This window comes from Hoplias malabaricus, chromosome 4 (assembly GCF_029633855.1).
Source record: "Hoplias malabaricus isolate fHopMal1 chromosome 4, fHopMal1.hap1, whole genome shotgun sequence".
NCBI lineage: Eukaryota > Metazoa > Chordata > Actinopteri > Characiformes > Erythrinidae > Hoplias > Hoplias malabaricus.
The window spans coordinates 35319128-35344059 of record NC_089803.1 but is presented as its reverse complement, the minus strand read 5'-3'; the positions used below and the strand labels follow the sequence as shown (position 1 = coordinate 35344059).

The 24932-nt window shown below is 39.2% G+C and overlaps 2 protein-coding genes across 5 annotated transcripts in view; both read left to right on the top strand.

The window, feature by feature from the left end:
- spg11 (SPG11 vesicle trafficking associated, spatacsin) overlaps positions 1 to 20599 on the top strand; it is a 35212-nt gene extending 14613 nt beyond the window's left edge. Inside the window, exons 18-41 of one of the 2 annotated variants that reach the window (XM_066667250.1) lie at positions 849 to 994; positions 2036 to 2200; positions 3315 to 3381; positions 3625 to 3790; positions 3970 to 4178; positions 4286 to 4394; positions 4942 to 5101; positions 5561 to 5833; positions 6902 to 7102; positions 7472 to 7579; positions 8893 to 9061; positions 9487 to 9701; positions 11295 to 11444; positions 11991 to 12540; positions 13509 to 13654; positions 14092 to 14296; positions 14379 to 14513; positions 15762 to 15895; positions 16385 to 16492; positions 16591 to 16759; positions 16908 to 16984; positions 17093 to 17248; positions 18402 to 18553; positions 18702 to 20599. In XM_066667250.1, coding sequence (XP_066523347.1) covers positions 849 to 994; positions 2036 to 2200; positions 3315 to 3381; positions 3625 to 3790; positions 3970 to 4178; positions 4286 to 4394; positions 4942 to 5101; positions 5561 to 5833; positions 6902 to 7102; positions 7472 to 7579; positions 8893 to 9061; positions 9487 to 9701; positions 11295 to 11444; positions 11991 to 12540; positions 13509 to 13654; positions 14092 to 14296; positions 14379 to 14513; positions 15762 to 15895; positions 16385 to 16492; positions 16591 to 16759; positions 16908 to 16984; positions 17093 to 17248; positions 18402 to 18553; positions 18702 to 18882 — 4151 coding nt within the window. In that variant the 3' untranslated portion in view covers positions 18883 to 20599. Of the gene's footprint in view, positions 1 to 848; positions 995 to 2035; positions 2201 to 3314; positions 3382 to 3624; positions 3791 to 3969; positions 4179 to 4285; positions 4395 to 4941; positions 5102 to 5560; positions 5834 to 6901; positions 7103 to 7471; positions 7580 to 8892; positions 9062 to 9486; positions 9702 to 11294; positions 11445 to 11990; positions 12541 to 13508; positions 13655 to 14091; positions 14297 to 14375; positions 14514 to 15761; positions 15896 to 16384; positions 16493 to 16590; positions 16760 to 16907; positions 16985 to 17092; positions 17249 to 18401; positions 18554 to 18701 lie in introns of both variants that reach the window. The other variant, XM_066667249.1, reaches the window with a different exon arrangement.
- Positions 20600 to 20636: 37 nt separating this feature from the next.
- LOC136693959 (neuronal acetylcholine receptor subunit alpha-7) overlaps positions 20637 to 24932 on the top strand; it is a 33073-nt gene continuing 28777 nt past the window's right edge. The window contains exons 1-2 of one of the 3 annotated variants that reach the window (XM_066667253.1): positions 20637 to 20927; positions 23904 to 24043. In XM_066667253.1, coding sequence (XP_066523350.1) covers positions 23948 to 24043 — 96 coding nt within the window. In that variant the 5' untranslated portion in view covers positions 20637 to 20927; positions 23904 to 23947. Of the gene's footprint in view, positions 20928 to 20989; positions 21069 to 21409; positions 21668 to 23903; positions 24044 to 24932 lie in introns of those variants that run through there. The other 2 variants (XM_066667252.1, XM_066667251.1) reach the window with 2 other exon arrangements.

Genomic DNA, 24932 nt, shown 5'->3' with positions numbered 1-24932 from the left:
ATCATGATCACAGTATGGTGGTGTTGTCCTGCATCTCCTGCCACATGCATTATGTGTCACCGGTGTCCTGAAAGTGACTGTGAATTCTCTGGGCATTTGTGCACTTTGCCTCTCAGATAGATTGTGACAGTTTGGCCCTCGATGACCTTAGAGCAACTTTGTCACCTGCTCTGAAGGCTGAGTAACAGGTACTCAGCAGCGACTAAAACTGGCGTGGCCACTGCATGTGACTCCGCAGCTATCTTGAGACATCAATATCAATTTTCAGTTTGCTAGACATAGGGGTATAGTTATGGGCTCCAGACCTACCGTGACCCTGAACTGGATAAACAGTTACAGATAATTAATGAATAAATGAACTTGCTTTGGGCAGCACAGTGGCGCAGCAGGTAGTGTCGCAGTCACACAGCTCCAGGGACCTGGAGGTTGTGGGTTAGAGCCCAGCTCCAGGTGACTGTCTGTGAGGAGTTTCCTCCGGGTGCTCCGGTTTCCTCCCACAGTCCAAAAACACACGTTGGTAGGTGGATTGGCGACTCAAAAGTGTCCATAGGTGTGATTGTGTGAGTGTGTGTTGCCCTGTGAAGGACTGGTGCCCCCTCCAGAGTGTATTCTCGCCTTGCGCCCAATGATTCCAGGTAGGCTCTGGACCCACTGCAACCCTGAACTGGATAAGCGCTTACAGATATTGAATGAATGAACCTGCTTTTATAGCAAAAATCAAATATGCTTTTAAATTAATTGAAATATTACAAATGCCTGCAACTTGGACTGTTGTAGTATAATTTTGTCTGCATCTGAGATGCAGTTTGTTTGGAACAACAGATTGTTGCAACTTTTTTTCTCTCCAGACCCAGAGAGGGTGTTCCAGGCCAGTCTGACCAGTGCTCAGGTGCTGCTGCCAGGCAGCCAGGCTAGTGTTAGCAGCATGCTTCTAGAGGGACATAGCCTTCTCGCTCTCTCCACTATAATGTTTGGACCTGGGGGCATTGATCAGGTACGAGATATATTAGCAACTGTCATTTAAAAAGTTGTCTATAATTCCTTCAAGTTCTGATGTTCTTGATAAAACTTTGCTTATTCAGAGATGAAAGGATTACGTGATTGATAACTTTTACTTTTTCCCTGATGATTGGGTGTGAGTCTATACGAACAGTAGAAATGTTCCTCTACAGTCGGAACTGCTCAGTTTTCTTATAAGAATACTGCTTTTGTTTCTAGTGTTTTGATTCAGGGATTTGGAACAGACGTTATTACATTCCTCTGCCAAATATTGAGTGTCTACTAACTATCTATTAATTAGTTCTAACATCTAAATATGTTAATTAGTTTCACTCATTCTTTGGCAGTAAAGTTTGAGTTAAAATTTACCTGTTGATAAGTCTATATATATTTAAAAATATATATTCTCCTATAGATTGATTTTTTTTTTCCATCTTGTTACCAAAGACATAATAAAGAGATTGGTGTAGAGTGCATATTCTGTGTGGATTCTTCAGCTTACAGCAGAGTTTTAAGGATATTGTGGCCATCACATCATGATGGTGGTGGTCATTGTTTTTTAGAGTTTCCTGCCAATAAAATATTAGTCTTCTTTTTGTCTAAAGAGTATTTTAATGCTGAGAGGTGGGCAGATTATATTTTGTACTGATGGTAACTAGAGTATTTTCTGACAGATTCTGTTCAGAAAGATAAAATTAGCTAATTAAATATTACTAAAAAGACACGTAGCTAAAGTTCAGAAAATCAAAGTGCAGCCCAGCTGTTATGTGGTCTTCAGAATGTGAAGATCTCTTGTTTGAATCACCCAAAAGAGTTATTCAGAATGCATCGATCCTGGTTATTTGCTATTATCCTAATCCAGCCGTCCTTCCATTATGAATAATGTTGTTTTTGTAAAATCAATAATGAACTTCACTCTCTGTTAATACATTATAAATCTGCCTCTAGAACCATTAACATAAGCACTTAAGTTCCGAAATTCCGGATGAATGTGAAACATTGTAACAGTCTCATTAATGGATATCTCTGTGTGTAGGTGGCGAGAGAGGGCGATAAAGGTCAGGACGCCCTGTGCAGAGTGGATCCCCAGCTGTTGAGGATGGCACTGAGTGCCTATCCCAAACTCAAAGCTGCTCTTTTCTCTCACAGTGGCCCAAGAGGCACCTCAGCTTGTGATATCTCGATCTATCAACTCATGCAGGTACATGTACCTTATATCTGGTCGATTTATTGATGCTTTTAGCTCGGTTGAACAAATGCTCTTCAGCACAAAAATAACATAAAAGGAACTCTTAGAAAGAGAGCAGAGTGCCATAGATTAGTTTAACCTCAGATGATCCCAAACACTGCCACATTCTGAAGTAGTTTTAGAGTAAGTAAACTTTTTCCGTTTAATTTAGAAGGAAAAGCTTTCAATCTCAGAGTTTAAATTAAAGACTGTTGTCAATTAATGTTTGCAGCGCAGGTGTACTAATAGCCATGTGAATGCTGTACAGACAGACTAAAATTAAAGGGCGAGAGGATCCGGGCGAAGTTAGAAAAAAAAACTGTTTATGCTGTTTCCTCAGAGGTTACTAAAGTCAATATGGTTTGAGCTAATTAGACAGCGACAAGTAGAGTGGCAGGGAATTAGAATTCAGTTTGCTGTATTGTCTTTTGTTAGATTTCACTCAACATCTTGACTCAGTTTTGTGGTGTCTCTACAATACGTATGGCTTGGATTAGGGGAGGTCCTAAATCAGCAGCAGAGAGCAGAATTTGCAGATATGGAATTTGATCATTAACATTCTTCCGGCACAGTGCACTCCTTTATAATTAGCATTCCTCTAACACTAAGGGGTATCAGAGTCCTTGTGGTTTTGGCAGCTTCACCCTCAGGCAAGTGATACTGGAGAGTGATGTGGTTAATGAACAACAGGGCTGAGGTAAAATGAGCCTCATCACATGATGGACGTCTCAGCACTAGCTATTATATCTCAGGAGACTAAGTTCACAGTCGGCTGTTGCTGCCATGCAAGCAAAAAAAATGCATTAAGATAAGGCTGACTTCCAGGAAGGCTCCTGTCTGATTTCTCATTAAGATTGCCATGGCCTTCTCTCCTGTTTGCGTTTACTGTGCCACCAAGATAAGCTAAATGGCCAGAAGCAGTTGCTAAGATCAGTAGCTTGTAATACATATTTTCATATTCAGAAAATGGAACTGAAATTTGGGAAATGAAACACGCATTGTTTAAGATTGGGGAAAACCTGTGCTAGGAGATGGAAATTAGTTATTTTTCTTTCTCTTTCTTATTTAAACTCTTTTCTTATTTTAGTCTTTGCAGCCACTGGATCCCTCCAGACTGTTTGGATGGCAGTCTGCCAACACCTTAGGCTCTGCCGGTAGGCATTTCAACTTTCTGAACATGCTCTTGGAATTCTTATTGGTACTGTTTCAAAAGTCAGTGCTGCAGTTTTCAGACACTTTTTGGTGAATCATCAGTATTCACTAAAAGGAGTGACACTTTACTGGGTCATGACTATAGTTTTAGTTTTACAGCACTTTTGCAGTGTTATAATTAATGCTTTATTTTTGCTTCACTTTGCTGAAATTAATTGAAGTCTAACACTAATATGCTCCTACAGAAACATCAGCTGAGCTCCCCCATTTCTCTAGCCCTCACCTGGTGAATAAGTACGCTCTCATTGAAAACCTAGACTTCCTATACTACCTACAACATGGCAGACCTTCTTTTGCCTATGGAATTTTCATTATTCAGCATCTGGTCAATTCCAAGAACATGAAGTTGCAGTGAGTCTGGTTTTAGCTGTGATTCTGTGCTGTACATTACAGTAGTCATTTTGTTTGATGTGGAAATTAAAGTATATTAATGCCTGTTTAATAAATTATATAATATGCAATATGTTACAGTAGGATAACATATAATACAAGCTTCAATACATGTAAGGAATCTTTTTATCCTCATGCAGCATTACCCTGGCTGTGGAGCAGGCATACTCCCTGGGCCTTCTGAATTTCAACTCTCCATCTGTAGCAGCAGCATGTGTGTGTTTCTGTGAATTACTGGGTGTGTGCAGTCTGAAGCTGAGGGTAGATCTCAAAGCCCTCAATCTCATCATCAAGCTATGGAGTCAGAACTGTGAGGAGAACAGCTTAGCCTTCCTCAGGATGTCTTTGGGTAAGACAGAAAAATGACTTTGTCTTGGGATCATCATGTCTGTAGACACATGTATACAAAAAGTTCCAGAAATGTGTACTGTGTTATAATATTTCACTTTTTCTCAGTTGAAAAGGTCAATAAACTGGTAGCAGCTGAGAGGCAGACAGCAGAAGAACTCCTGCTGCATCTGGAAGGAGCAGTAAGGGACAGTGTGGAGAGGAGGGATATCAGCAGGTTTGTGCTCTCTGTTAACGTGCCATTACAAATTATGATGAGCCATTTTCATAAAGCAGTTAATAGTGTCTGGCAACTGAGTGGATGAGTACTTCCCTAAGTTCCATATCAGTGGTCAGTGTGGTCCAAATGTCATAAGTGAAGCTTATAATGGGGATTTTTTGTGGGCACAAAGTGGGCCCTTTAGATTGAGAATTTTTTTTTTCCGCAATCTGAATTACATTTATTACAGTTATTAAAATGCCATTTATAATGTGCTGATGACATGTAACAAAAAGCATGTGAATGTGTAAACAACAAAAACAGTCGCATTTAGCAGACAAGTTAATCTGTCAATTTTACAGTAATGCTACGCTTGTCTTTGTTCGAAAGCACTAAAGATATCCCTGAAATAATGTAATTAATTAATGATGTTAGTGTTTGTGTATTTGCCAGTCAATACGGGCTGTAGCATTAATCTCATTATACCTCATTAGCCCTGTTTAGCAACACTACCTTTTCAAAATTAAATTAATTAAATTCTCCTTTAATCATGTTTGTGTGTCAGGTCATCGTATGAGGCTGGACAGGAGTGGGCCCTCCCTGTCCAGTTCTGCCATCTACATGATCTGCCCTTGAGTGCTGGTTACCTCCGAGACTGTGCTAGTGATGGAGAGTGGCTTAATTTCTTGCTTTTTGTGCAGCTGCACCATTTCCCTCCTCAACAGGTACCTTTGCATGATTTTAAATGATATACATTGAAGATCACAGTTGAATAACACAAAAGACATACTGATATTGTGTGTATATTGTAGTAAATCACAGTTGCAATAAAGTAAATATATATTTGTGGACAATGAAATTAAATAATATATTAGTTTTGACCAAAATTGTTTAGTTGTGGTGGATTAAAAGATGCTCACAGCATTTAATATCACCCTTTTCTGCATTATATTTGTTGCATTAAGACAAATATAATTAAAACAATAATTTTAGTGTAACATCTCATAGTTACACATTGTTACAAATATTTACATATTTATTCTACATTTGTAAACAGTTATTTTAGTGTTGTAATTATTGAAATATACATATTCCTACATTCTGTGTCATATTAAGTCCTGTTATGTGAAATGGATGAAGACAGTTTAGCTGAATCTCATACATGCTGCATTCTTTGTGGACAGGTCCGATCACTGGTGACTAGCTTTAGTCCAGCTCTGCAGGCCCATCTTTTCTTGGCCTTTCAAAACCTTCAACTCATCCACCCTCAGCAGGATCTAGAGGGCCACAGTGACTACCTCTGCTCTCTGCCTATGGAGGAGAGCTCTGAGTCTCCTAAAGATCTGTTCCAGGTGCTGTTACAGAGCCAGGACAAGAACAGCCCCTGGAGGCATCTGCTGACTGAGGCTGTACAGCAGCACAGTCCACCACTTACTGTGCTGGCAGCATGCCACCAGGTAGGAAAAAAAGGCATTGTAACATCTACGAATTCCTTTGAATCAGTTCCGTTCCACTAACACTGTGAGGTGCCTGAGTGTTTGTTTTAGATTTTATTTTTATTGCTTTAGATGATTTAATTTTTTTTTCTGTTGTATCTTTTCCTTATTCTTAGTGTCATAATAAGCTAAAACCCTCTAGGGTGTGTTCCTGCCTTGCGCTCAGTGGTTCCGGGTAGGGTCCAGACCCACTGCAGCCCTGAACTGGATAAGCGGTTACAGATAATAAATGAATGTTTGGCTAACTCTAATAGATTTTGGCATATTCTTCTTTCTCTGTGCTTAAGCTAATAGTTTTTCAGTGATGTGAAGCATTTCATACCCTTTTAGGTAAAAAGTGATTCATAAACAAATATTATTAGTAATAATAATAATCATTGTAATATTGGTATTAGTAATATGACAAACTTTCACCCCACTTATAAAAATGCTCAATAGGGTGCATAATGTTGCTCACTGTTACATACCACCTTAATAGTCACAGTCCCTGTCACAAGACACATCCAACCATCTGACTTTGTCCTTTGTCCGTCTGGTTCAAGACAGCACAATGTGTGACCCCTGAGAACGTTTGATCAGGTCAAATATTCATGACGTAATACAATACACTGAACTAGTTTTAAGAGTAGATGCACATACTGGAACAAATGCAGTGAATTCATTAAACAAAAAGACATTAAATACAAATCATTTTAAATATGTAGGACAACTAGGACCCTGCATCACTGAGAAAAAGCAATAAATAGGGCCCTTTGTACAGCAGTTCCTAAACATGTTACTATATGAATGAATGTGTGATTTACAAAACAGTTTCACTAGGTGATTTACATCTAATAAAAATAATATATGGATGGGTGAAGAGATATTTGATCCATCTGTAGTAGATGCGAAATTCATTGTAAAAGCTTGATTTGAAACCTATTTTCCTTATTTGTGTTTTATATTTTCTTATTGGCCCAAATATTTTATATTGGTCTTAAATAATTATACATTATTAACTGACCCTTCTTGTATTTATTTACCTAACAGGACGCTGAGCTCTTGCAGTGCTTGTGTGTGTGGATCCTGACCTCTGTGGATGATGACATTGCCCAGGAGGCCACCTCCCATATTGATGAAAATCTAGGCCATCACACATGGAATCTCTACGATCTGTCTCTTTTATGGAAAACTCTCCTTCGCAAGTGCAAGATCAGGCCTCTGATACGTGGCTTCCAACTGTTTCAGCGGGTAAGGCATTGTCATACCACTTGTGCATCATTATTGTTATAGATGCCTGTTCTTGTAGAAAATGGTACTAGCCATTTTGAACATTACCAATTTCATAAATCTCATTTTTAGCATAGTGTAATTTAAAAGAGCTGTCAGTCATTTTCTCAAGAAATTCTTATTCACATTGTGAGTTGCTCTTTATGTAAATAATACAAAATGAATAATCATTTAATTTGGGGGACAAGAAATGCTGATTGCTCCTATGAAGGAACTCATCATTTGTAAATAAATACAATATTTTTCTGGAATGGGCCCAGTCTTATCCATTCTGCCTTTTCCTATTCCTTTTTTTGCTTGAATCTTTTGTCTCTGTTTTTACCCTCTCAGGAGTCTCCCCTGATACACATGCTGCAGATGTTTGAGCTGTGCTATGACTACAAAAACTACCAGGGGGCCAAAGACAAGCTGCTAGAATTTCAAAAATGTCTCCTGAATGTAAGACAAGTCTAATATTTCTGTTCATCATTCCTACTGTCTGATGTTTTATTTGACCAGTTTACTTTTCTCTCTCTCATAATTTCCCATGCCCAGATAACGGTCTGCTCTTCTAAAGACATTGAAAAGTCACAAGGAATCAACTATGGTTTTTTTTGTTTTTGTTTTTTTTTTTCCTCCCCCCGAGTCAAGATCTGTCCTACTGTCTGATTAAAATGAACTGGCTCATGTGGCTATAAGGGAGGAAAACCTATACACTGTTCCAAAAGCTTGTGCATACCTGTTCATCCAACATTCCAAGTTAAACCTGTTAATTGGGTGTTAGTCCCACTTTAGACTAGATGTTGAAACATAAATTCTGTAAGTTCTGGACCAAAAACACTACTCCAGCCGATCCCAATTGTATTCAATGGAGCTCCAGAGAACAGATGTTCAGTGCTCTACATTGCAGTATTGGCTTTATTGTCTGTTAGCTGACACTTGCCATCAGGCTTGTATAATTGATCCAGAGCATTCCATTTCATTTAATGCTTCTATGTGGATAATGTACAAGCTTTGTGCAAAATTAAAAATCCCATGGCCAGTGCACTTTAAAGTAACCGAATAGACATATTATGGGGGTTATATATGAAGAAATTAATATACAGTGTAGTTTAAACTACACTGAGAATAATCTTTACTTAAATATTTGGATCCTGTCAGGTTCCTTTTTTTTCTTACAAGGTGAAACTCTGTCATGGCTATTTGTCAGTCTGAGGAGTGACTGTCTGACATAAACCTTGAGTTTTTTCAGGAAGGGCAGGTGTCATAAGGATGAATTTGATGTCTGGTAGATACAAGGTTGAGTAGATTTATAATCATAGTCAGTCAGTCAGTCAGGAGTGGATTTGTGACATTGCAGAGACCGCTTCAATGTATGCAGCCCCATTCTCAGGATAGTAATGGACTGTGTCAGAGCAGTCCACTACATTACATGCTATTTATGACCACTTAATGAGTCTATTACCTCACTCTCCTTTAATATGAACCTCCAAGGTGCAGCACAATGCAACATTAAAGCAGTAGAGTAACCTTGCACTTACTCTTACAGTTATTTTCTTTTCCCTTTCTTTCTCTCTTGGTTCCTCTGACTTTTACTTTCTTTCTATCAACATTGTCTTTTATTTTTCATCTGCTCTCTTTGACTGTATTTCTTTGTCAATTTATTTACTTTTCATTCTTATTCCTTCTTCATTTTTCTGTTACTTTTTCATTCTTACTCTCTCAAAATTCCCGTCACAAATCTCATTCTCTGTCTCTCTCCCTCTCTCTAGCTGAGGAGTAGTGGAAGTGTGTTGGGTCTTGAGAGTCTGCCAGTGCAGTGGGTGGAGTCTCAGGCCTCCGTACTGCTTTTGGTTCTGATGCAGCAGAGTGGGACACAGTATGAACTGCGCAGACTGCTTCAGCTGCTGGCTGATATGGAGCGTCTGCTCAAGTCTAACGGTGAGATCAGATCCCATTGAGAAGTCCATTTAAAGACCTAAAATATAACAGCAGCAGACAATTTTTGGACATATGTTGCCATAAACCTGCACACCTTTATCTCAACCTGACTGAGAAACTGAGAACTCAAAAGTAGAAACATTGTTTGTCATAATATATGTGTTTAACTGGAGTCTTTTAGAAGTAAAGCTTGGGTCGGTTTCACTTCAATGTACAAAAGTGTCCTGTGGTCTGACAAATGTAAATTAGAAATTCTTTTTGGAGTTAATGGATTCAGCATTATCCTGGCTACAGAGGAGGGGGATCTTACGGCTGGTTATAAGAGCATAGTTCAAACGCCCGTATCCTTGATAGTATGCAAGGGCATTAGTGAACATGGCATGAGTGACTTGCACATCTGTGTCAATCCATTATTTACCTTTCAGGTCCTGACTTTAAGAAGCTAAGTCATTTGAGTCAGATCCTGGCAGAGACACCTGTGTGTTTGTCTCCATGTCTGCTGGAGGAGTACAGCCCTGAGCGCCTGCAGAGGGAGTGCCAGAGCACGGTGGAAGAGCTGCAAGAGCTCGGCCTCTTCTCCCAGGCTAGAAAAGTGGCTGACCTAGCAGGCTTACCCATCGACTGCCTGATAGTGAATGAGGTGAGGGCATATTAATGAGGACAGTCATCATGCTTGGATTGCTTGGATATGTTAAACACTAAGGAAAATGGATGACTAACCTGTATATGAGAATTAATCCTTATTTAGGAGTACTGTATTTCCTAAACTAGAGACTCTGATTAAATTACCATGTGTGAATTCACTGATAAATTTGCTTGGAAAATACAAACCGGATTCCAAAAAAGTTGGGACACTAAACAAATTGTGAATAAAAATTGAATGCAGTGATGTGGAGATGGCAAATGTCAATATTTTATTTGTAATAGAACATAGATGACAGATCAAAAGTTTAATCTGAGTAAATGTAACATTTTAAAGGAAAAATATGTTGATTCAAAATTTCACAGTGTCAACAAATCCCCAAAAAGTTGGGACAAGTAGCAATTAGTGGCTGGAAAAAGGAAATTGAGCATATAACGAACAGCTGGAAGACCAATTAACACTAATTAGGTTGATTGACAACATGATTGGGTATAAAAAGAGCTTCTCAGAGTGTCAGGGTCTCTCTGAAGCCAAGATGGTAAGAGGATCACCAATTCCACCATTGTTGCGCAGAAAGATAGTGCAGCAATACCAGAATGGTGTTACCCAGCGTAAAATAGCAAAGACTTTTAAGTTATCATCATCAACCGTGCATAACATCGTCAAAAGATTCAGAAAATCTGGAACAATTGCTGTGCGTAAGGGTCAAGGCCATAAAACTGGAGACTTGTGATCTCCGGGCCCTTAAACATCACTGCACCTCAAACAGGAATGCCACTGTCAAGGAAATAACAGACTGGGCTCAGGAATACTTCCAGAAAGCATTGTCAGTGAACACAATCCACCGTGCCATCCACCGTTGCCAGCTGAAATTCTACAGTGCAAAGAGGAAGCCATTTCTAAGCAAACTCCACAAGCTCAGACGTTTGCACTGGGCCAGGGGTCTTTTAAAATGGAGTGTGGCAAAATGGAAGACTGTTCTGTGGTCAAATGAGTCACGATTTGAAGTTCTTTATGGAACACTGGGACGCCATGTCATCTGGACCAGAGAGGACAAGGATAACCCAAGTTGTTATCAATAAAGTTATGTCATCATAAAGAGGAAGGTGCGACAAAGAAGGCCCAAGACGATTGAACAGTTAGAGGCCTGTATTAGACATGAATGGGAGAGCATTTCTATTTCTAAACTTGAGAAATTGGTGTCCTCTGTCTGAGTGTTGTAAGAAGAAGGGGGGATGCCACACAGTGGTAAAAAATGGCCTTGTCCCAACTTTATTGGGATTTGTTGACGCCATGAAATGAAAACATGAAAACATATTTTTCCCTTAAAATGATACATTCTCTCAGTTTAAACTTTTGATCTGTTATTTGTGTTCTATTCTGAATAAAATATTAGGTGTTGGCAGCTCCACATCATTGCATTCAGTTTTTATTCACAATTTGTTTAGTGTCCCAACTTTTTTGGAATCCGGTTTGTAGTAGTGATATCCCCACACGTTAAAATTTTTATCTGGTGTTCCACTAGCTTATAGTCATATGATGATATCAAACTCTAAACTAACTTTTCCTGTTCTGTTTGTTCCACTGAAGCTACTTCGGGACCTGGAGGTGCAGAAGTCCAAGCGGCAGTGGGAGAGGCAGGACACCAGATTGGCCTTCTGGAGTAGATGTCATGAACAGTTTAATGCTGACAGCATTGGAGCAGAGGCAGCCTGCCAGTTCTTCCTTTCTCAGGCAGAGGTCATTTTCAGTTCTAGTTTTTACTGTAGTTATTTTTTGTTTTTAACTTGTTTTCTATTTAAACTTGTCACAAAATATTTATTTACCCTATTCATGACCAATCTCAAAACCTGGGTGTTTGTGCTTATCGTAAAATATAAAAGGAAATAGTGATCTAAAATGATTCTATTGACCCTTTTGCTCAGCATTTAAAAGCTGCTGTTTAGCGGACCTAAAGTTGAATGATTAAAAAATCTTTAAATAGTGTTGACTTTCTAGTCCCTATTTAACTGTTTTCCTGTAAATTGAAGTTGTGTATTATATTGTTATTTACTTATGAATGTGGGTTCTATTGGTCATCGTTATCATAAGAGCTAATTGTTATAAAATGACTGAAATACATCCTTCACTTTGATGTTAATTATTAATATTAGTCGGTGTTTTTTTAAATAACAACAAATCTGACAACAGTTCAGTGTCCTGTTTCTTAATAAAATATTAACATGATAAGTTTATTGTAATTTTTAATATGTCCAGACTCAACTCTACAATCTGTGTTTTTTGTAGGAGCCTCTTCAAAGAGACACAGAGCTTCATCATATACAGGAACGCTGCCTCCTGCTAGGTCTGGCTGGTCACTGGTTGTCTCAGTGCAGTTCCCCTACTACCGTGAGCCGCTTGGCTCATCTGGAGAAGCAGCAGTGGCAATGTCGCATCCAGCAGCTGGTCCTGACCACTGCGCAAGAGCAGGAGAGCCTGTTTGCTCCAGCTGCCGTGGTGGTAGAAGACACCTTCAACATCCTCCTGAAGAAATACTCCTTCTCCAAAATGGCCATTCTGAACAATCCAGTACATATGAGCCTGGAAGGACTTCCAACTTCAGAGGTGAGCTGCTTGCTGATGGGAGAGGAGCGCAAGGCACTAACAACTCTGATTGGCCAGCTGTTGGATGAGGGGAGCGTTCATGAAGCGAGTCGTGTGTGCAGATACTTTGAGCTGCATCACAGGGATCAGTGGCTAGTTTTGCAGTGCCGGGGCTTGGCCTGTGGAGAGATACAGCTGGGCCTTCAGGAACTCCTCAGCCCTGAAACAGAGAGCAGGAGCAGTTTCCCCAGTTGTATGTATATTATTCATCCTCAGATCATGTAATGATAAAGCAGTGCTATATGTGTGCATTTGTAACCTGGCTATTATTGCTATAATGTTGCAATATTTTATTCCAGTTTTACACAATTTCTATTGGTCCCATCACGCTTAAATTTTGACTCAATATAAAAGACAGCTGCACATTTAAAATCAAAGGATATTTATATAAGGTTATCGCCTCAATGTTTGATCACTACTTTAAAAGGAAATTATCTGCTGGACCATTTTCATAGAATTACCTGTGGTTTTGCTCATCATTTTTGACACACCCCAGTATTTTCATATCGTCTCTGTCTGATTAAAAGCGCGTATCTCCATGCGTAACTTTTCAGGAACAGAAAAAGAATGTGTTTCTCTGACAGTAACAGAAAAAAGAAACCACAGATAACACGATTTATACCAATAACTGCTCAGAAATGTAAAAATATCTTTATTGAGACGCATGTCCAAGAGTTTCATATGTAAAATGTACTTGTGTCTATTGTAGACAGCAAATATTGACAAACGTGTATTATTATTATTATTATTATATATATATATATATATTTTTTTTTTTTTTTGTGGATTCCAACGAGCCACGTCTACCTCCGTGTAACCACAGCCTGCAGCGTATTCTCCTAAAACACTGACGCTATGAATCCATGTTTCAGCAAAAGCAGAGTCTATCATTGTTTGAGCCAAATCAACATATTCAATCTTTATTGTGATTAATTATAGCCACGCTGGTCTAATATTTCCCGTGAGTAAACAGTTGATAACACTCAAAGCGTACCAAGGTGAGATACATGGTTTAGATAGGTCTAGCAGCCAATGGAAATACTTGTTAAATAACTTGTTTTTTGGCTTTTCATTGTTCATTTTATTAGTAGTTGCTATGAGTAGATGGAGAATAATGCCCACATTTAACACATGTAAAAAGCAGTGTTTAATCTCCCCCAGGCTCTAGTACTGGGAGTCTATCCTCATTTGTGGTGGTTTCGTCTCCTGAAGACCAAGTTCTCTCTCAGCTCCAGCTACTGGTAGAGCAGTGCCGTCATGGTAAAAGTTACTGCAAACAGGTCCTCAGCCTTTATGAGCTCTCCAAGGTACTGCACACCTCCCTTGTAAAGACGTTATGCTCTAACAGGCAAAAGGATAATATATGTATATTAATATTCTATGGAAAATATCTATGTATATGTACACCAGTTAGCCATAACTTTATAACCACCTCTTTATTTATATACTCACTGTCCATTGTCTCAGCTTCACGGAAAATACAGGGCCATGTTGTAGTTCTATAATTACAGAGTTTGATCTCTCACTTGCTCTGCTGACCATTAAATGACAGGGTGAAATAGGACAAACAAAGAATGCAGAGCAACAGATGGACTACAGTCTGCAGTTGTAGAACTACAATGTGAACGTGTAGGGTCAGTGTAGCTGAGAGAATGGGTAGTGGGTGCAGAAACCAGTTAGGTGTTGTACTGTATTATTCTGTCTTAAACATATTGTGTCCCTTGTTTTGGTTGATTACTTGTAGGAACTTCGTTGTTCATATGGTGAGATATCCTCAGAGGAGCCAGTGGCTGTACTACGGAAAGTGCTCCTATCCCACCAACCAGAGCGCTATAAGAAAGCCCAGGCATTTATCAATGTCCAGGGGATGCAGGCGGACACTGTGGCCCAGCTCATCTCTTCCGCTGTGCTGGAGGGACTACTGGCCTCTTCTCAGGAAGTAGAGACAGGTAAAAATTTAAATACTGTGGTCTGTGTTAGGAAGATATTTGGTCTAAAACACTGAGATTCTTTTTTTCCATTACACAGCAGAACGGCATATATACAGTCCATCTGAAGGTAGAGAAGCCTTCCTGCAGCTGGCTAAATTGTGTGGTGATCCCAACTTGGTGGGCAGCAAGTTGCTGGACAGCATCCCCACTGTCCCTCTGGCTGAGCTGAGCTGCAGTGAGTTACCTATACTTATAATGTGCTTGTGAAAGCATGTTATGCATTTATGTAGTCAGAAAGTGCCAAGGCAATACTGTGGAGCAGCGCTCAGATAATATTTACAATATTTTAGTATATAGTCGTTAGTTTTAACCATATATTAGAAAGTAAAGTTAAATTTGTTTTAAACCATGAATAATTTTGAAGAACATGTGCAATTACTGTCTTATACAAAACACAGGGGAGAGAAGTCAGGCCGTACCCATTTAGTATTCGATGTATTTATTTGTCTCGCACATTAAACATGAACTTTTAGCTCGTACACCTTCTTGAGGTTCCTAAGTGCTGATTGATTTTTTTTTTTTTTTTTTTTTGTCTGTAAGTCAGTTAAATACATTGGATCCTTTTCCTTTTTGCTTATACAAAAAATTCATGGAAATGGGCTGTAGCACACACATTTGGTAGGCTTAATAGTCACTTCAAGGGCCTGCTATTAAGTAGCTTTTGACTGGTATTGGTGCTTCCCCTCATTGATACGATGGGCTCTTTTTGAATTCAGAGATTCAAATTCAGAGATTTACTGTCCAAGAGAACACAACTGTGCCCCTCCTCTCTCTCACCATCACACAAGCACTGTGCTGGTCTGGGCAGGTGTCAGTTGCCTGACATAGCAGATCTGTTTAGGCAGATTTCACTTTCAGTTCAGTTGGGTTGTCCAGTGGCATTGTATTTTTGTTATATTTCCAAATAGGCAGTCATTGATTTGAATACCTTAAAAGCTTGCTTCTCCTTTAACCCTCTCAAGCAGGTGTATTTTGTGTGACGGGGTCGTACTAGCCATTAGGATGGAATTGGTGACAAATTAATATAAAGTATTCTGTGTTCTCTTTGTGTCCACGTGGGTTTCCTCCTTATTCTTCCAACAGTCCAAAAACACACGTTGGTAGGTGGATTGGCGACTCAAAAGTGTCCGTAGGTGTGAGTGTGTGTGTGTGTGTGTTACCCTGTGAAGGACTGGCGCCCCCTCCAGGGTGTATTCCCACCTTGCGCCCAATTATTCCAGGTAGGCTCTGGACCCACCACGATCCTGAACTGGATAAGTAGTTACAGAGAATGAATGAATGAATGAATGAATTACGTATTCTGTTCCACAGCTGCATGGTTACTTTTCCTCTAGGTTCATTGCAGACCTTTATTTCAAGGATAAATTCAGGTTCAGGTGTTTGGCTGTAGTTTCTGATTGTGTGATGTATCTGTTTCTTGTAGCTGTCGAGTTACTGATCCTGGCCCATGACTGCTTCAGTCTGACTTGTAACATGGAGGGCATCGTCAAGGTCCTGCAAGCAGCCAGACACCTCAGCCACACACATCTGGCTCATGGTGAGGGATATGGGCTATTGGTGAGTAAATATACTTTATAAGTAAATTTAAGTCTTGCTGTGCAAACTTTGTTAAATGCTCTGAAATATACACTCTTTTATTCTATAAAGCTAATTAAATTTATATCTGTAATTTTATACATAGTAGAGTGTCATAGTGCCTGAAACCACATTAACAAGTGTGTTTGAGATGATTTGTCAAGTAATTCCATGATTCTAGCTGATTCTTTTTTTTGGCCTGCACCTTGCATGGTTCAAGTGGGTTTGACACATCTGTTACTTGTAAATTTAGGCCTTACAACAACCTTCAAACACCCACTGTTGGTGTTTCAACAAAAAAAAATAAAAATTTAAATATGAAATCTGAAGCTTAAATAAGTGACATTTATTCTGTATGTGTCCATCTGGATATGTCCCTGAATGCTATTGGTCAGTTTTAGAATTAGAAGTTATATTTTCTTTCCCCATGCAGTAGCAGCAATGACTAAGAAGAGTTTGTCCCGTCTGCAGGTGCGTCTCCTGACCGGTATTGGAAGATATAATGAAATGACATACGTCTTTGATCTGCTAAACCAGAACCACCGTTTTGAGATGCTGCTGAGGAAAAAAGTGGAGTCGGTGAGAGACAAATACCTCTGTCACATCAGCATCTCTGCATGTGCATGAGACTGTGTGATATGCACTAGAATAAATACGTTTTTGTGTGTATGTCACAGAATACCAGGTTAAAGACAGCTCTGCTGGACTACATTAAGCGCTGTCTGCCAGGGGACAGTGAAAAGTACAACATGGTGGCTCTATGTTTCAGCATGCGTAGAGAGATCGGAGAGAACCATGAAGGAGCTGCTCGAACACAGCTCAAGCTTATTGAGTCCCAGCCATGGGGTGAGCTAGACAGTGTCATATTTGTAAATATAAAATTACAAAAACATTAAAAGAATATTTAATAATATGGAGAACATCAACTCAAAGGCTTTGGGTTTTCTGTAAACAATGTCATGTTTGTTTTGTGTTTTATCCCTACTTATATCAGCTGTGACACCAGAACTCAAATGTGCCCTGGAGAAAGTTCTTTTTTTGCTGAAAGATGCAGCAGAAAGTTATTCTAAAGTAATCACCCTTTACCAGTTTATCATACAATTTTTTTTTCTAACTGTGATGGAATTAATGCTATGTTTTGTAAACTCACAGATTTTATTTGTTCATGTCTCCCCTCAGGACTCTTGCATGCGGCAAGCATTGCGGTGTGTAAAATTAGCAAAGCTCATCACCCTGCAGATTCACTTCATCAATCACGGACAGGACCACCGTGTTGTTAATCTTCGTCCATCAGAACTGCTCAGCACCATTGTAGCTCTCCCTCGCTGTTACCAGGTATTTCTCAGTTACAATTTTTGCTATTTGCGTACAACTTAACAAAGCTTTTGAGGAATCTGTGGCCTTTAAGTTAGAGAAGTGAGCTAGAGGCCAGAGGGTTGCCGATTCAATTCATTCACAGCTGAAGTGCAAGGCACCTAAAACCCAAACTGCTTCCCAGGCACCGAGGTGGTTGGCTGTCCCCTGCTCCGGTTTTGTGTGTTCACTGCCCCTAGTGTGTGTGAAGAACTGCTCACTACCCAGTAAACAAGGAACGTCCCTGGACGTTCAAAATAGGTCTAAAAGTAGTCTGTCCGTCAAGGACATATTTTAAACGTCAATGGATGTCCAAATTCCATCTTAAGTTAGTTAAGTGGTGACCAATCTATAACGTCAGTGGACGTCCAAAATGCGTTTTATACAAGTAATTTATTTCGGGACCAATTAATAACGTCAATGGACGTCCAAAATACGTTGTCTTTTCAATGTCTGTGTTTGGACGTCTTTTCAACTTTCAACATGTATGGGTCAAATGCAGAGAAGTAATTTCCCTAAGATATTAGAGGAGTATTTAATTAGACGAGGAACTGAATATGGAGGGAAAATATTATTCCTACCAGATAATACATTTGTTCATTATCTGTAACCGCTTGTCCAGTTCAGGGTCACGGTGGGTCCTGAGCCTACCTGGAATCACTGGGCAGAAGGTGGGGACACACCCTGCAGGGGGCGCCAGTCCTTCTCAGGGCAATACACACACACACACATTCACTCACACCTATGGATACTTTAGATTCACCAATCCCCCTAACTGTGGGAGAAAACCTACACGGACACAGGGAGAACACACCAACTCCTCACAGACAGTCACCCGGGACGGGACTCTAACCCACAACTTCCAGGTCCCTGGGGCTGTGTGACTGCGACACTACCTGCTGCGCCACCGTGCCACCCTACCAGATAATACTAATGTCTTGTCTTTGAAATATTGTGGGTTTTTTTTTCCAAATACTTGTTTATGCTTATGAAAACAATTATTTCTCTATTTATTACTGCACAGGTAAAGGGTGTGTGTGTGTGTCCACTGAAATCATATTTAATAGCAAAAACCTTTATGATTAATACACATTCTTATCAACACTGAAATTGATTTATGCTTTATCTCATTTAGTCATTGGTAGTAGCAGAAGCATACGATTACAGCCCGGACTGGGCAGAGGTTCTGTATCAGAAGGTGATTCTGAGAGGAGATTTCTCATACCTGGAAGAGTTTAAACTGCACAGACAACTTTCAGTCAGTCTCTTTGAGGAAATCTCCAAAAAGTAAGTTTGTTTAATAATGAACATTATTTGCAGTACTGCTTTGGAAGATTTATTAGATTTTTTTATTTTGATTTTGATTTATTAGATTAGATTAGAAAAAGTATACTATTTTCTATAAAATTGAGTCCTTTTTTTTTTCCTCCTCCAGACTGTTACTCAACAAGCCCCCAAACAGTGCCAGTCAGAATCTGAAGAAACTCCTCCAGCATTGTGAAGACGTCTACACTCACTACAAACTGGCCTATGACCACAAGTTTATTGATGTGGCCAACATGCTCCTTCAGGACTCAAAAACAAACAGTTACCTGAATGACAGACTAAGCACCTAACTGTCAGTTTAACACACTTCTTGCCTATAGTTAACTACTTCTTTCAGATGGCGTCTGATACAAACTAGTCACAATAATCAGTGGATAAACCGGAACCTGTTGAACTTGTTTGATTTGACTAACTGTCACACTGCCAGTATTTCATACACATTTTCAGCTGTCTTGTTAAACTTAGCTTTGGTGCTTTATGAGCAGGAGTTTTCAATCTCCTGGTGGGAGGATTTGTTCCTTCAGGTTTTTTTAATGGATGAAAATGACTATAAATGTATATATTTGATTTTGCTTTTCTATCCTTTGATGGCAATACGGAACCAGTTTTGAATTCTGACTGTACCAGTTATAAACTATCCAAAAGTTTGTGAATCACTATTTATTCAGTATTTCTTCTGAAATCTAACACATATGCCTCAGTAGTCCAGAGGTGGCATTGGGCAGGGTAAGCTTAGGCCCATGTGTGAATGTTCTAGAGCATCCCCTTTCATTTCATGCTTTTTGAGATTATAAAAGCTGTTTGTGTCCACAGTGGCAATCTATAATGTAGCTAATTTCATAACAGGTAGTGTCACTGTTACTGTATCACAGTTGAAAAACACATGTTGGTAGTGAAATTGGCTATTAAAAAATGTCCATAGGTGTGAGTGAAGGTAAGAGTCTGTGACAGATTGGTACCCAGCCCAGAGTGTGTTCCTGCCTTTTCACCCCGTGATTCTAGGTAGGCTCTGAGGCCCTGAACAAGATGTGTTACATAAAAATGAATGAATGAAAGTAGGTCTACAAACATTTGGATATGTAATATACCTTGTATGCTTCTTAGATTTACTGCAGCATCACTATTTTGAAACTGCAGTACCTCTGAATTGTCACTAGATGCTCTTATAGAAGCTTAAATTATGGAGCAGGGATATTTCCCAAAATGCTGTCCAGACAGGACTGGGCCATCTATTTCACTTTCCAGCCTTGTCAGAACTGGTGTAGTGAAAATGTATTTAGAATGAACATGGCACTGTGTCTTGCATTATGTTGTAAACATTGTGGCAGCTCATGACACACATCAAATTGGTTTTCATATTGAGTTTGGGTTACATTTTAATCACCACTTGTCTAAATATACACTGCTATTCAGCATCCATAAGAAATCCGTCTGCTTTCGTGAGGCCTGACATAAAGTGCACATCATTTTAACACATCAGTTGCCTAGCAACATTCTGACAATGTCATGCCAAATGTGGAATTACATGAAACAGGATTGTTTCTGACAGCAGACTATAGTGAAAAATATAGAGATGACGTCTTTGACCCCTGGGTATATTTGGGTAGGCTTCAAACGCCAGAGATAATAGAGATATATTATATTTACTTTCTTCAAAATATGACAGTTACATTTTTTGAGACCTGGAACACTGTGGTTGTGTGTTTAACATAGGGGTGGTCTCCCAGACTGGGATTAAGCGTAGCCTTGGACAACAAAGAATTATGATTTTCCACTGAAATGAAGGTATAGTCTAGGATTAAGCTTTATCCCTGTCTGAGAAACCAGCCCATACTGTTCTCATAGTTTTGGTCTTATATATATTAAACCTTATTAAAGTGGAAACCTGTAGTGATGTCATGAAGGTCAGGATGAGGGATTAACATTGTGCAATATGTGACTTTATATGCATTATATTTTCAGGCTTTTCTGTGAAAATTTTACATTAGATGCTGACATTTTTGTGAAAAACACATCCAGCCAAAACATGAATTCAGGTGATTGTGTCTAAAAAAATAATTTCTTTAATATAAACACTGCTCCAACTTATCCCAAAGGTATCCATTACATTTGAGCTTAATAGCTTCAGTGAACATGGTTACACTGTTTAACGGGGGCTTTATCCCTTGTAGCTAACACAGTGGGTGTGTTATCCATAGACTCATGTGGGCCTACTGCAGTATCCCATTCTGCATGCTTGACAGCAAATGAACACGTGTCAATGGATGCTTCTTGAAGTGGCACATAAGCCTAAAGTCACCATCAAGTGTGGAAGCAGTCATGTAAGGATAAAATGGTTGGTAGTGGAGCTGTTTGTTACACTGTTTTGCATTTGAACAAAGGGGTCATTTTCTTTGTACGCTATTGCTGTGTGGAATAATTCTCATACAACTACACTGCTCTTTACGCCAGAAGAACTACACCAGCTGTGAACTTAGTATGTAAATGTTTTCTTTGCACTTTGACGTCCTGAAAATGAGATTTATTCAGTTCTGTGTTGACTCTCAGTGTTACTCTCTTCCTGAATGTGTGTTTTGTCTTATCCCTCACATTTGGGGTTTGAGGGAGTTATGTCACACACCATTAGTTTTATTTGTGGGACACGATTAGTATTCGTGCTAGTTTTGTGGGAGCTTGAAACATCTGCTCTCAGATCAGCGCGAAAGCGTTTTCCAGCTCTATAGCCGTTGGCGTGTGACGTCACGACTGATTTCAGATTAGTGAAAGGGTTTTAGAGTTGTGCTTCAGGGGAAGTAGACCCCACCGGGTTCTCTCATACACACACACACACACACGCACACGCACGCGCACGCGGAGAGACAGATGGCTGTAGCACTTTCAGCGTCTCAGAACTGTGGGCTCCAGTGAAGAAGCGGGAGCTGCGGATTCACTTCTCCCTCCGCTTGAGCTCTGGAGTTCCTGTGTGTTTTCAGAAGACCCTCAGTCACCTCCGTTAGTCCTCACACCTCTTTGGCGGCGAAATGGGGGCGAAACACTTCACTGTGTTGGTGCTGACCACTGCAGTCTTCATACACGGTAGGTTTAAAATGTATTAACATTTCATTCGTTCATTCACGTGGTGTATCCATCCTAACCGTCCCTTGTGCCTTCCACACGAATTACTTTGCCGTTATTTTCTACGTCTGGTAACGGTAATGTTTCTAAAAAAGACTTTCACACCTGCTGACGTGCATTTGAAGTGCACAGAACTCGACTCATGCGTAACAACATGTCTTATACAGGAATAACGTTGTTTGGATACTCCCTCTCCACAAGTTTTTCGGAAGGAGGTTGAAGAGCCACATGTAGAGAGAGGTCTTATCACAGTTCGCCAGCTTTTGATTTGAGGCGTATTTCTGTTTAATAAATGCGCTTCATTGGCAAGAAATATCTTACCCACCGAGATCTCTCTCTAGAAAAGTGGAGGCATTCGTTCGTGCTTTGTTCACGGCGTCATGTTTTCAAAAATTCATCCAGTTATTGTCATAAGCTTTAATGTGTTCATTCATACGAGACTAACATAATTAGTCTTATGTTTAGTAATTTGGTCATTCATTCACTCACTTAGCTAACTTTTTGTATATTCGGTAATTTGATCATACAATCAGTTATATTCATCATATATTTAATAATTCTGTATATATTCACTCAGTCATGAATCAATTCATTATTTAATTCAGCCATTCATTCAATCAGACATTTACCCAGGCATGTATTTAGTGTTTCACTGGTTCATACAGTCCTTCATTCATGTATGTACACAGACACATATTAACTAATTCACTTTGTTATATATTTAGTTGATTGTTCATTCATTCACTTACCGAGTCATATATTTAATACGTAATTCATTTTGTTATTCATGCAGTCATTTAGTCATGTTTTGGTTCATCTTTTAGGCAGTCCTTTACACAGCCATATATTAGTAATTCACTCAGTCACTCATACAGTCAGTTGTTCACTCAATCATATGTTTAGCCATATGTTCATTCGTTCAGTCAATGAGACCATTTTTATATCCTTTATTAAGTAAATTGTTCAGTCAGTGAGTGATAAATTTCAGTTTAATCTCTGATCTGATCAGTTCATCCTTTACTCATTTGTCGTGTGATATAAGACGAATGTTCCTCCTTTTAATTCTTAGTCTCGCTTACACTCGTGGTGTTTTCAGGACTCTCAAAGGTCTTTGCATTTTTTGAGGAAAGCTAAGGAGTCACTTCAATTAAAGCACCTGGTCTAGTGCTGAATCCAGTTAGTGCAAATCCTCCTGTAATTCTGTCCGCTGTGAAACAGTCTCAGAAAATGTAGGCTTGTGATTTTAATTGCCCTTGCTTTGCTATAGAAGGTCACTGTGTTAGAGGTGAAGCCCCTGGGGAGTCCACCGTAACTGCAACTAAAACCTCCCTAAACTGCACTGGGCCTGTGGATGTACAACAACATAATCCATTTCTACTGATCTTCCAGTTCAACACTGTAGTTCCAAATCCAGGATGAAAAAGAGAAGAGACAGACAAATCTCTTCAGTGTAGAGAGGTTTAAGGGTGCACATTCACAACTTGAACAGCAGATGGCAATTGGTTTTACTGCAATACACCTCAAGGGGCTCCTAAATCTAAACATTTTTCCCTTTGTATTCTTTATAGTATTTACACTGTCTGAGATGTGAAGTTTAATATTTGTATATTCAGCCATGTCTGCAGGGATGAGTCCACTGATGAAAGTCCCAGATCAATAAGCTGCCATCTGGACTGCTTGCTGAAGCTGTGGCTCGTCTGATTTTTGGTGCCTTGCATTCAGATGATTAACTCTGGGACCTTACATTAACTCCTTATACTTTTAACCTTATTCATTTATTAATGGTAAGATATATATATAATTCAGCAACTACAATAAATTATCCAGTAGGTATTAAGAAAATAATATGTAAATGAGAATGAGGGATGGAAGTGTGAACTCATATGAAGGACCTTAGAGTTTAAAAGGTTGTCTTTTTAATGGCTGTGGGTTGCTTTTCACATATACACTGTACATGTCGAGATCTTCCTGGAATAGTAAAGGGTGTTAGTACCCCTGAGTATTTTACTGAAATGTTGGATGAAAAGATGTAGTCAAACTTTTGGGCATGTAGCATATATTAGAACAGAACATGTGTTATCAAATATTTGTTTCTTTTTTAAAAAAATGTATTCATTATATTTAGTGATGCTGGAATTTTTCTCTAAGCTTTGCTGTGTGTGTGTGTGTGTTTGGGGGTTTTGGGGGGGGTCCTCAGTGTCCTTGCAGGGGGAGCACCAGCGACGTTTGTATAAGGACCTGATGAGGAATTATAATCCCTTAGAGAGGCCTGTTTACAATGATTCTCAGTCTCTAACTGTTCACTTCAGCTTCAGTCTCATGCAGATCATGGATGTGGTGAGTAAGCACACATTGTAACACTAGCTCATACATACATAATAATGAGGCACATACCCTATATGGCACAAAAACAAGCCCCACTGTGTAATGGCCTTCTGCTGAGGTACACCCTGCCCTTCAGGAACAAAAATGGATTTTTTTCATTGAAAGTTTAAATGACCAATTATTCATAAATTCAGTGTATGAAAATGCTTATAACAGCATATAATTTCTTTCATAGCCTGCTACATCCAACTTCATCAACAATTCTAATAAACCTGGTATAATTAACATCAGAAATGTCTGATGATGATGCCTGCTATTCAGACATTTATACTATACTGCACAGAAATGCCAACCAAAATATCTCTGAATGAATTTGTCTGATTAAACAACCTCACTGGGCTGCTGAAGGCCTAGTTCTGAATGTAAAACACATACCACTTTGCCTTGCTAATGCTGTAATTCAAGTCTGCCACACTGCTATTAGCATTATATTCACATATGTTCTGTTTTATTGTGAGGCTATATGTAAAGAGCAGAGGAAGAACATTTATCTTTGAGGTGATATATGGTCACGCCTAAGATGAATGTTAATGTGAATTCTTATGAGGCATTGAAATATGTTTGGGTCTCACACTCAAATGCCCAGTGTCTGTCTCTCTATATCTTCCCCACCCCCACAAATAGTACAGGAGTGCACTACAACCTAACACATGTTTATAGTTGTTGAATAATCTTAAAATAGTTTTCTATTAATGTTATTAATATGGAATTACAAACAAGATACACCTGTGCTAGATATAAAAACATGAATCTTTGTCAGGAGTACAAATTTTAGAGCTGACTTCATAGGTAAGATTAATTGTATGAGAATGAAGTGCAATTAAGTATAAGTATATTTTAT